This window comes from Salmo salar, chromosome 26 (assembly GCF_965601325.2).
Source record: "Salmo salar chromosome 26, fSalSal1, whole genome shotgun sequence".
Lineage (NCBI taxonomy): Eukaryota > Metazoa > Chordata > Actinopteri > Salmoniformes > Salmonidae > Salmo > Salmo salar.
In genome coordinates this window covers 41,631,057-41,645,120 of record NC_138316.1, presented here as the reverse complement: position 1 = coordinate 41,645,120, position 14,064 = coordinate 41,631,057, and the positions used below count along the sequence as shown (strand labels likewise).

The following is a 14,064-nucleotide window of genomic DNA, read 5'->3' as shown; positions in this document are numbered from 1 at the left end:
GACCTGGCAACACACTGCCAGGTCTCTGACCTCCTGCCTACAGGCTGTCTCATCGTTGTCGGTGATCAGGCCTACCACCGTTGTTGTCAGCAAACTTAATGATGGTGTTGGAGTCGTGTTTGGCCACGCAGTCATGGGTGAACAGGGAGTACAGGAGGGAACTAAGCATGCATCCCATGTTGAGGATCAGCGTGGCAGATGTGTTGTTGCCTACCCTTACAAAACTGGGGGCAGCCCGTCAGGAAGTCCAGGATCCAGTTGCAGAGGGAGGCGTTCAGTCCCAGGGTCCTTAGCTTAGTGATGAGATTAGAGGTCACTATGGTGTTGAACGCTGAGCTGTAGTCAATGAACAGCATTCTCACATAGGTGTTTCTTTAGTCCAGGTGGGAAAGGGCAGTGTGGAGTGCGTTTGAAATTGCATCATCTGTGGAGCTGTTGGGGCGGTATGTGAATTGGAGCGGGTCTAGGGTTTCCGGGATGGTGGTACTGTGAGCCATGACCAGCCTTTCGAAGCACTTCATGGCCACCGACGTGAGTGCTTAGTCATTTAGGCATGTTACCTTTGCTTTCCTCAACACAGGGACTGTGGCGGTCTGCTTGAAACGTGTAGTTATTAGATTCGGTCAGGGAGAGGTTGAAAATATCAGATTGCCCCTTTGATTGGAATGGTCAGAGTAAAGGCCAAAGTCATTTTTATCCATGTGGAGCAGGAGAAATCTGAGGTACCTGAAGGACTTGTATTTGCTTTAAACCTTCATAATCACAGTCGGAGATGGAGAATGCTGAGAAGCGGCTAAAGGCGTGTTCAGTAGGAGAGGTTCAGGGGTCAGCCGTGTCCCTGTGGCCGGCAGGCTTGACCAGCTGCAGGGGAGCTGATTATGGAGCTCCCAGTAACCTAATGAAACGTGTCAGTGGGGACCTGGGAGCCGCTGACCCATGCATCCAGGAGCAACCTCCTGACTGATATTCTCTGCCATTAGGGTCTTATTCATTAGTAGTATACAAGAACCAAGGAGCCCAGTGATGGAGGGTTTAGGGACAGGGGCGCTATTTGTTGCCCAGTGGAAATGAGAGGTGAAATACAGGCCAATCGTTCTCATTAATGTTGGTTTCAATCACTTGGCTCAGGCGACCCTAATGAGGTTGATGGAAAGGGGGGAGGAGGAAGAGAGGGTGGAGGGAGAGAGGGAGGGTGAAAGGGGGAGGGTGGGCCACTGGTGTCTCTGCCTGCTTCCCCCACTGAACTCTCATTTGAAAGGGTTGACCTTGTTTTTTTTAACTGACCCTGTCTGGTCCCTTTACTGCAAACAAGTCCAGAGACTACACAGAGAGAGATCACACGTCTGGTCCCTTTACTGCAAACAAGTCCAGAGACTACACAGAGAGAGATCACACGTCTGGTCCCTTTACTGCAAACAAGTCCAGAGACTACACAGAGATCACACGTCTGGTCCCTTTACTGCAAACAAGTCCAGAGACTACACAGAGAGAGATCACACGTCTGGTCCCTTTACTGCAAACAAGTCCAGAGACTACACAGAGATCACACGTCTGGTCCCTTTACTGCAAACAAGTCCAGAGACTACACAGAGAGAGATCACACGTCTGGTCCCTTTACTGCAAACAAGTCCAGAGACTACACAGAGAGAGATCACACGTCTGGTCCCTTTACTGTAAACAAGTCCAGAGACTACACAGAGATCACACGTCTGGTCCCTTTACTGCAAACAAGTCCAGAGACTACACAGAGAGAGATCACACGTCTGGTCCCTTTACTGCAAACAAGTCCAGAGACTACACAGAGAGAGATCACACGTCTGGTCCCTTTACTGCAAACAAGTCCAGAGACTACACCGAGAGAGATCACAAACACACGTCTTCTCGATAATCAAGCTACAAACACCTTGAGGATTTCAGCCTGTCAGTTTAACTGCCTTCTGAACTGTTGAAATGATCTGCTTCATTTGTTATGTTCTAGGATGACTTTGTTTGCTGATATTGGCGTTGGGATTTTGGCAAGGAGTACATTGGTGATTATTAAGTTATGTTTCCATATGTACGCCGACATGGCTACAATAAACCCTTTTCCTAACCTGATTAGCTGTACAGTTTAGCAGATAGTATTTCGATCAACATTTTTTGTTGCTTTTAATACGTATTAACACGCGCATACAAATTCTGCCAATATTGGAGCACAGCACAGTCACTGAGTGAGTTAAATGCTGACAAAATGCCAAAGACAACATAGCTGTTCAGTTGCTTTTTCCTATTCAGCCAGTATTGGCTGCCAGTATCATTTTGCATTAGCTTGTCTGTCGAGGGGGGGGGCAGGGTGTTAAAGGTGCTGGATAAGCCCTCTAACGTCACGCAAGGCCAAACTCAATGGCCTGGCCGGCCCATCACAATGCTTTCCAGTTGGTGCCGGTTGAAAGAGCAAGGGCTGGGGGTGAGCACTAGTGTTTACCATCTGGACTGGAGTAGGACAGGGCCAGTGGCCAAGTGTCACCAGGTTCCTGTAAACGTATGTAGAAATGCCTTATACGCTCACCAACTGGCAACCACTTTCAGTGCCAGAGGCAGTCCTGCAGCAGAAAGACAGACGAGACCTGCACTAGGGAAGATGGAGGGGAGAGGGTTCGACACAGGAAAAGGAGAGGAGGGGGGAAAGAGGTTTCTTGAGCTAATAAAATACGTGCAGGAATGGAAGCTGCCAGCCAGCATTCTTGTGCTATTAGACAAGTTACTTCACTGCAGACTCCGGTTTCTACTGCAGTGCTGAGATGGCATGCTGAGGTCACCGGGCTGTGGGCTAATAAATCTAGGCTGTTTTTAAACCAGGAGACTACTTGCTCTCGTCTGCAACCCTATGCTTTTTTTGTAGGTGTTTTTATTATTGAATTTGTCAACGAAAAAAATTACTTACCTTGCAAATTATCACCGGTCATAAATTCTCATCAGCTTTAGATAAGTTTGTGTCATATTATGATCAGCCTTAAACAGTTATGTTTTTATTTTATGTGTGGTCATTGAGTAACACAGTTCTGGAGAGAGGTGTAGCAGACTTAACCTATCAGTGTTGGTGTATCTTGTATTCTCCAAACTGATCTGTGATTTCCACTAGTGTGTGTGATTTTGGCTATTGTATGATCTCACCTCAAGTCATCCCATTGGATGATCTCACCTCAAGCTAAAGTTGGATTTAATGTGCCAGGTCATATATCTCCTAGCCTGGTCATGCATGCCTAGAAAAACTAGTGGTTCTGAGTGCTGCCAACTTGACGCCAGTGAAATGACAACACAGTAACCCCCTAGTCAGCCTCAGCCACATACCAGAACAGTTGAGGATATTCCTGCTTCTCTCCTGCAGCGCTGGCTGCTGATGCCCAGAACATCAGACATTAATTTAACAATATCTTTGCTCTGGCACTCCGCTAAGGCCTCCTAGCAGAATCATTAAGCTCTGCTGGATCGTTACACCCTCAGGCTGAGTATGAACTACAGAGCCATCACTAAAGCAAAGGCCTCATATGTGTTTTTCCCTGTAATAGCACAATCTTTTTCTCACTGTGAAGTCTGATGCTTGGTAACAAAGTCAAGACGGAGGGCAGAAAATCTTTTTAAATACGAATAAGAAAACTATCGGTGCTACCGAAGCATCTTGCAGTGGTAATGTAGAACCAACAACATTACAATAGACAGCAGTAATGTAGAAACGATAACATTACAATAGACAGCAGTAATGGGGAACTGACAACATTATAATAGACAGCAGTAATGATGAACTGACAACATTATAATAGACAGCAGTAATGATGAACTGACAACATTATAATAGACAGCAGTAATGGAGAACTGACAACATTACAATAGACAGCAGTAATGATGAACTGACAACATTACAATAGACAGCAGTAATGGGGAACTGACAACATTATAATAGACAGCAGTAATGATGAACTGACAACATTATAATAGACAGCAGTAATGATGAACTGACAACATTACAATAGACAGCAGTAATGGAGAACTGACAACATTACAATAGACAGCAGTAATGATGAACCGACAACATTATAATAGACAGCAGTAATGGGGAACTGACAACATTATAATAGACAGCAGTAATGATGAACCGACAACATTATAATAGACAGCAGTAATGGAGAACTGACAACATTATAATAGACAGCAGTAATGGAGAACTGACAACATTACAATAGACAGCAGTAATGGGGAACTGACAACATTATAATAGACAGCAGTAATGATGAACTGACAACATTATAATAGACAGCAGTAATGATGAACTGACAACATTACAATAGACAGCAGTAATGGAGAACTGACAACATTACAATAGACAGCAGTAATGGAGAACTGACAACATTACAATAGACAGCAGTAATGGAGAACTGACAACATTATAATAGACAGCAGTAATGATGAACTGACAACATTACAATAGACAGCAGTAATGGAGAACTGACAACATTACAATAGACAGCAGTAATGGAGAACTGACAACATTACAATAGACAGCAGTAATGGAGAACTGACAACATTACAATAGACTGCAGTAATGGGGAACTGACAACATTATAATAGACAGCAGTAATGGAGAACTGACAACATTATAATAGACAGCAGTAATGGAGAACTGACAACATTACAATAGACAGCAGTAATGATGAACTGACAACATTACAATAGACAGCAGTAATGGGGAACTGACAACATTATAATAGACAGCAGTAATGATGAACTGACAACATTATAATAGACAGGAGTAATGATGAACTGACAACATTACAATAGACAGCAGTAATGGAGAACTGACAACATTACAATAGACAGCAGTAATGATGAACCGACAACATTATAATAGACAGCAGTAATGGGGAACTGACAACATTATAATAGACAGCAGTAATGATGAACTGACAACATTATAATAGACAGCAGTAATGATGAACTGACAACATTACAATAGACAGCAGTAATGGAGAACTGACAACATTACAATAGACAGCAGTAATGATGAACTGACAACATTATAATAGACAGCAGTAATGGAGAACTGACAACATTACAATAGACAGCAGTAATGATGAACTGACAACATTACAATAGACAGCAGTAATGGGGAACTGACAACATTATAATAGACAGCAGTAATGATGAACTGACAACATTATAATAGACAGCAGTAATGATGAACTGACAACATTACAATAGACAGCAGTAATGGAGAACTGACAACATTACAATAGACAGCAGTAATGATGAACCGACAACATTATAATAGACAGCAGTAATGGGGAACTGACAACATTATAATAGACAGCAGTAATGATGAACTGACAACATTACAATAGACAGCAGTAATGATGAACTTACAACATTACAATAGACAGCAGTAATGGAGAACTGACAACATTACAATAGACAGCAGTAATGATGAACTGACAACATTACAATAGACAGCAGTAATGATGAACTGACAACATTATAATAGACAGCAGTAATGATGAACTGACAACATTATAATAGACAGCAGTAATGATGAACTGACAACATTACAATAGACAGCAGTAATGTAGAAACGATAACATTACAATAGACAGCAGTAATGTAGAACCAACAACATTACAATAGACAGCAGTAATGTAGAAACGATAACATTACAATAGACAGCAGTAATGGAGAACTGACAACATTACAATAGACAGCAGTAATGTAGAAACGATAACATTACAATAGACAGCAGTAATGATTAACTGACAACATTACAATAGACTGCAGTAATGGAGAACTGACAACATTACAATAGACAGCAGTAATGTACAACCAACAACATTACAATAGACAGCAGTAATGGAGAACTGACAACATTACAATAGACTGCAGTAATGATTAACTGACAACATTACAATAGACTGCAGTAATGGAGAACTGACAACATTACAATAGACAGCAGTAATGATGAACTGACAACATTACAATAGACAGCAGTAATGGGGAACTGACAACATTATAATAGACAGCAGTAATGGGGAACTGACAACATTATAATAGACAGCAGTAATGATGAACTGACAACATTACAATAGACAGCAGTAATGATGAACTGACAACATTATAATAGACAGCAGTAATGTAGAACCAACAACATTACCATAGACAGCAGTAATGATGAACTGACAACATTACAATAGACAGCAGTAATGGGGAACTGACAACATTATAATAGACAGCAGTAATGATGAACTGACAACATTATAATAGACAGCAGTAATGATGAACTGACAACATTATAATAGACAGCAGTAATGATGAACTGACAACATTATAATAGACAGCAGTAATGATGAACTGACAACATTATAATAGACAGCAGTAATGGAGAACTGACAACATTATAATAGACAGCAGTAATGGAGAACTGACAACATTACAATAGACAGCAGTAATGGAGAACTGACAACATTATAATAGACAGCAGTAATGATGAACTGACAACATTACAATAGACAGCAGTAATGGAGAACTGACAACATTACAATAGACAGCAGTAATGGAGAACTGACAACATTATAATAGACAGCAGTAATGGAGAACTGACAACATTATAATAGACAGCAGTAATGGAGAACTGACAACATTATAATAGACAGCAGTAATGATTAACTGACAACATTACAATAGACTGCAGTAATGGAGAACTGACAACATTACAATAGACTGCAGTAATGGAGAACTGACAACATTACAATAGACAGCAGTAATGTAGAACCAACAACATTACAATAGACAGCAGTAATGGAGAACTGACAACATTACAATAGACTGCAGTAATGGAGAACTGACAACATTATAATAGACAGCAGTAATGTAGAACCAACAACATTACAATAGACAGCAGTAATGGGGAACTGACAAAATTATAATAGACAGCAGTAATGATGAACTGACAACATTATAATAGACAGCAGTAATGATGAACTGACAACATTATAATAGACAGCAGTAATGATGAACTGACAACATTATAATAGACAGCAGTAATGATGAACTGACAACATTATAATAGACAGCAGTAATGATGAACTGACAACATTATAATAGACAGCAGTAATGATGAACTGACAACATTATAATAGACAGCAGTAATGATGAACTGACAACATTATAATAGACAGCAGTAATGATGAACTGACAACATTATAATAGACAGCAGTAATGGAGAACTGACAACATTACAATAGACAGCAGTAATGATGAACTGACAACATTACAATAGACAGCAGTAATGATGAACTGACAACATTATAATAGACAGCAGTAATGATGAACTGACAACATTACAATAGACAGCAGTAATGGAGAACTGACAACATTACAATAGACAGCAGTAATGATGAACCGACAACATTATAATAGACAGCAGTAATGGGGAACTGACAACATTATAATAGACAGCAGTAATGATGAACTGACAACATTATAATAGACAGCAGTAATGATGAACTGACAACATTACAATAGACAGCAGTAATGGAGAACTGACAACATTACAATAGACAGCAGTAATGATGAACCGACAACATTATAATAGACAGCAGTAATGGGGAACTGACAACATTATAATAGACAGCAGTAATGATGAACTGACAACATTATAATAGACAGCAGTAATGATGAACTGACAACATTACAATAGACAGCAGTAATGGAGAACTGACAACATTATAATAGACAGCAGTAATGATGAACTGACAACATTACAATAGACAGCAGTAATGATGAACTGACAACATTACAATAGACAGCAGTAATGGAGAACTGACAACATTATAATAGACAGCAGTAATGGAGAACTGACAACATTACAATAGACAGCAGTAATGGGGAACTGACAACATTATAATAGACAGCAGTAATGATGAACTGACAACATTACAATAGACAGCAGTAATGGAGAACTGACAACATTATAATAGACAGCAGTAATGATGAACTGACAACATTACAATAGACAGCAGTAATGGAGAACTGACAACATTATAATAGACAGCAGTAATGGAGAACTGACAACATTACAATAGACAGCAGTAATGGGGAACTGACAACATTATAATAGACAGCAGTAATGATGAACTGACAACATTATAATAGACAGCAGTAATGATGAACTGACAACATTACAATAGACAGCAGTAATGGAGAACTGACAACATTATAATAGACAGCAGTAATGGAGAACTGACAACATTACAATAGACAGCAGTAATGGAGAACTGACAACATTACAATAGACAGCAGTAATGATGAACTGACAACATTACAATAGACAGCAGTAATGATGAACTGACAACATTATAATAGACAGCAGTAATGATGAACTGACAACATTACAATAGACAGCAGTAATGGAGAACTGACAACATTACAATAGACAGCAGTAATGGAGAACTGACAACATTATAATAGACAGCAGTAATGGAGAACTGACAACATTACAATAGACAGCAGTAATGGAGAACTGACAACATTACAATAGACAGCAGTAATGATGAACTGACAACATTATAATAGACAGCAGTAATGATTAACTGACAACATTATAATAGACAGCAGTAATGGAGAACTGACAACATTACAATAGACAGCAGTAATGATGAACTGACAACATTATAATAGACAGCAGTAATGATGAACTGACAACATTACAATAGACAGCAGTAATGGAGAACTGACAACATTACAATAGACAGCAGTAATGATGAACTGACAACATTATAATAGACAGCAGTAATGGAGAACTGACAACATTATAATAGACAGCAGTAATGATTAACTGACAACATTATAATAGACAGCAGTAATGATGAACTGACAACATTATAATAGACAGCAGTAATGATGAACTGACAACATTATAATAGACAGCAGTAATGATGAACTGACAACATTATAATAGACAGCAGTAATGATTAACTGACAACATTATAATAGACAGCAGTAATGGAGAACTGACAACATTACAATAGACAGCAGTAATGATGAACTGACAACATTACAATAGACAGCAGTAATGATGAACTGACAACATTATAATAGACAGCAGTAATGATGAACTGACAACATTACAATAGACAGCAGTAATGGAGAACTGACAACATTACAATAGACAGCAGTAATGATGAACCGACAACATTATAATAGACAGCAGTAATGGGGAACTGACAACATTATAATAGACAGCAGTAATGATGAACTGACAACATTATAATAGACAGCAGTAATGATGAACTGACAACATTACAATAGACAGCAGTAATGGAGAACTGACAACATTACAATAGACAGCAGTAATGATGAACCGACAACATTATAATAGACAGCAGTAATGGGGAACTGACAACATTATAATAGACAGCAGTAATGATGAACTGACAACATTATAATAGACAGCAGTAATGATGAACTGACAACATTACAATAGACAGCAGTAATGGAGAACTGACAACATTATAATAGACAGCAGTAATGATGAACTGACAACATTACAATAGACAGCAGTAATGATGAACTGACAACATTACAATAGACAGCAGTAATGGAGAACTGACAACATTATAATAGACAGCAGTAATGGAGAACTGACAACATTACAATAGACAGCAGTAATGGGGAACTGACAACATTATAATAGACAGCAGTAATGATGAACTGACAACATTACAATAGACAGCAGTAATGGAGAACTGACAACATTATAATAGACAGCAGTAATGATGAACTGACAACATTACAATAGACAGCAGTAATGGAGAACTGACAACATTATAATAGACAGCAGTAATGGAGAACTGACAACATTACAATAGACAGCAGTAATGGGGAACTGACAACATTATAATAGACAGCAGTAATGATGAACTGACAACATTATAATAGACAGCAGTAATGATGAACTGACAACATTACAATAGACAGCAGTAATGGAGAACTGACAACATTATAATAGACAGCAGTAATGGAGAACTGACAACATTACAATAGACAGCAGTAATGGAGAACTGACAACATTACAATAGACAGCAGTAATGATGAACTGACAACATTACAATAGACAGCAGTAATGATGAACTGACAACATTAATAGACAGCAGTAATGATGAACTGACAACATTACAATAGACAGCAGTAATGGAGAACTGACAACATTACAATAGACAGCAGTAATGGAGAACTGACAACATTATAATAGACAGCAGTAATGGAGAACTGACAACATTACAATAGACAGCAGTAATGGAGAACTGACAACATTACAATAGACAGCAGTAATGATGAACTGACAACATTATAATAGACAGCAGTAATGATTAACTGACAACATTATAATAGACAGCAGTAATGGAGAACTGACAACATTACAATAGACAGCAGTAATGATGAACTGACAACATTATAATAGACAGCAGTAATGATGAACTGACAACATTACAATAGACAGCAGTAATGGAGAACTGACAACATTACAATAGACAGCAGTAATGATGAACTGACAACATAATAGACAGCAGTAATGGAGAACTGACAACATTATAATAGACAGCAGTAATGATTAACTGACAACATTATAATAGACAGCAGTAATGATTAACTGACAACATTATAATAGACAGCAGTAATGGAGAACTGACAACATTATAATAGACAGCAGTAATGGAGAACTGACAACATTATAATAGCAGTAATGGAGAACTGACAACATTATAATAGACAGCAGTAATGATGAACTGACAACATTATAATAGACAGCAGTAATGATGAACTGACAACATTACAATAGACAGCAGTAATGGAGAACTGACAACATTACAATAGACAGCAGTAATGGAGAACTGACAACATTACAATAGACAGCAGTAATGGAGAACTGACAACATTACAATAGACAGCAGTAATGGAGAACTGACAACATTACAATAGACAGCAGTAATGGAGAACTGACAACATTACAATAGACAGCAGTAATGATTAACTGACAACATTACAATAGACAGCAGTAATGGAGAACTGACAACATTACAATAGACAGCAGTAATGATTAACTGACAACATTACAATAGACAGCAGTAATGGAGAACTGACAACATTACAATAGACAGCAGTAATGATTAACTGACAACATTATAATAGACAGCAGTAATGGAGAACTGACAACATTACAATAGACAGCAGTAATGATTAACTGACAACATTACAATAGACAGCAGTAATGGAGAACTGACAACATTACAATAGACAGCAGTAATGGAGAACTGACAACATTATAATAGGGAGGCTGCTTTGGGAGTATGCCCAGGAACCTCTGTCTGATCTATTTAAATGGGAGCTGTTGCGGTGGCCCCGGTTAGTTGCGGTGGCCCCGGTTAGTTGCGGGTGGCCCCGGTTAGTTGCGGGTGGCCCCGGTTAGTTGCGGGTGGCCCCGGTTAGTTGCGGGTGGCCCCGGTTAGTTGCGGGTGGCCCCGGTTAGTTGCGGTGGCCCCGGTTAGTTGCGGTGGCCCCGGTTAGTTGCGGTGGCCCCGGTTAGTTGAAGAATACAACGTGAGGTCATTCTTAATGGTGGAGCAACTGTTAAATTCTGTCTTGTCACTATGGTGTGAATGTGAGATCATTAATCCAGATGATGTATAGTAGTCTCGTTACTCTTATGAATGACAAATTAAGACTTGTTCTTTTCCTACAGGCATGCTGGTGGTGAATGTGACCTGGAGGAACAAGAGCTACGTCGGCACCCTGTTGGACTGTACTCGACACGATTGGGCACCTCCCAGGTAAGCGAGTTTCCATACATTATCTCCACTGTTATTCCAAACTGTTCACATTTTGGTACTTTGTCCTTCATTAATTGGATTCAACTGAACATTTTGAAATAAGGTATCGACGTTAGGCATATGGCTTCCGTATACTGAATTGTATTTGAAAAAGGTTCGCTGGCCGTAATCTTTACACAGTATCATAAGTCATGTAGTGTTTGATGTCAAATAAGAGCATTACCAGGGGCCATCAAACATCAGATACTCCATTTAAAAAAAATATTTAAAAAATACATTTACCCTTCCAGCACTTGGTTTCTCACCTTTCCTTGCATAAAGAGGGAAGTCCGATATGAATCTACCAATCTGCCATCTATATCACGCTAGCTGTTGGATATTAGTCCTCACCTCTCTGTCTCTAGGGGGCCAGCAGTGTTTGCCTATCCACTGTAGTCTTTAACTCGGAGATACATTCTGCAAACTGCTGACGTCCCGAGAGGAAGTGATAGAAATAGAATCCTCCAACAAGCCAGATTGCCGGATCCAATTATTGCGCTAATAGCTTTTCCCAACACTGTATCACATTCTGCACTGCCGTGGTGGGACCACGCGCCTATCAGCAGCATTGTCTCAGCACTGGCTCATTTTCTCATGCTCTTTTTTTCTTCTACACGAGATATCTTCATTCCTGTAGTCCCCATCTCATTTAACTACTGCAGAGAGTTTAGCTTACATTTTTTGATAGACCATACCACTCAAGCGCTGCACATCCACGGCCAACTTGAGTCACTCTCAAAACGGCTCACTGTGTACAAGGAAACGTGGGAGAATGACTGTGTTTGGAAAGTCTATCGCTTTTATCCTGTGACAGACTGGCTTTCAGAATTGCATTGTAGTTGGGCTTACTGTGACACAGTTTGATTGAAGGCTCTCAGCAAAGTAACAGCTCAACAAACTTTCAGGAAACCAAATCCGCAGGCTCTCCAGCTCCACGATGAGTAATGACTAATGAGTCTGGATTCCTCAATCTCCGAGGGCCTACGGATTTACTCTCATCCCCTGTTGCTGATGAAATAGTTTGGAGTGATTGGAGGGGGAAGTTATGAGTCATCCCAGGCCCCGGTGTCTTTGTCACGGACTGTTAACCTTCACTGCTGGGATAATTACATTATTATCATAGAGACATAGGGGCCCAACTCTATTTTAGGGATGTGAATTATGCTACTTATGATTTACCAGGCAGGTACACTGCATGATCAAAAGTATGTGGACAGCTGCTCGTCAAACATATCATTCCAAAATCATGGGCATTAAGAGTTGGTCCCCCCCTTGCTGCTATAAAAGCTTTCCACTAGATGTTGGAACATTGCTGCGGGAACTTGCTTCCATTCAGCCACGAGCATTAGTGAAGTCTGGCACTGATGTTGGGCGATTAGGCCTGGCTCGCAGTCGCATTCCAATTCATCCCAAAGGTGATTGATGGAGTTAAGGTCAGGGCTCTGTGTAGGCCAGTCAAGTTCTTCCACACCAATCGTCAAACTTTGTGCACGGGAGCATTGTCATGCTGAAACAGAAAAGGGCCTTCCCAAAGCTGTCATTGTATGCTGTTGCTTTATAGTTGGCACTATGCATTGGGGCACAGGTAGCGTTCTCCTGGCATCCGCCAAACCCAGATTCGTCCATCGGACTGCCAGATGGTGACGCGTTATTCATCACTCCAGAGAGCGCATTTCCATTGCTCTGGAGTCCAGTGGCGGCGAGCTTTACCCCACTCCAGCCGACGGTTGCCATTGCGCTTGGTGATCTTAGGCTTGTGTGCAGCTGCTCGGCCATGGAAACACATTTCATGACGTTCCCGACGAACAGTTCTTGTGCTGACGTTGCTTCCAGAGGCAGTTTGGAACTTGATAGTGAGTGTTGCAACAGAGGACAGATGATTTTTATACACTTCAGCACTCGGCAGTCCCGTTCTGTGAACTTGTGTGGCTTACCAGTTCGCGGCTTAGCCGTTGTTTCTTCTAAACGTTTCCACTTCACAATAACAGCACTTATAGTTGACCGGGGTAGCTTTAGCAGGGCAGAAATTTGACGAACTGACTTGGTTAAAACGTAGCATCCCATGACGGTGCCACATTGAAAGTCGCTGAGCTCTTCAGTAAGGCCATTGTACTGCCAATGTTTGACTATGGAGATCGCATGGCTGTGTGCTAGATGTTATACACCTGTCAGCTAG

General features: G+C 40.2%; 1 protein-coding gene across 2 annotated transcripts in view; it reads left to right on the top strand.

Moving 5' to 3' along the window:
* The window catches only part of LOC106562774 (zinc finger protein 609), a 115,241-nt gene that overhangs the window by 90,275 nt on the left and 10,902 nt on the right, over positions 1–14,064 (top strand). For both annotated transcript variants that reach the window (XM_082969735.1, XM_045708846.2), the window contains exon 4: positions 11,762–11,849. In XM_082969735.1, the coding sequence (XP_082825861.1) occupies positions 11,762–11,849 (88 nt within the window). The remainder of the gene's footprint in view (positions 1–11,761; positions 11,850–14,064) is intronic.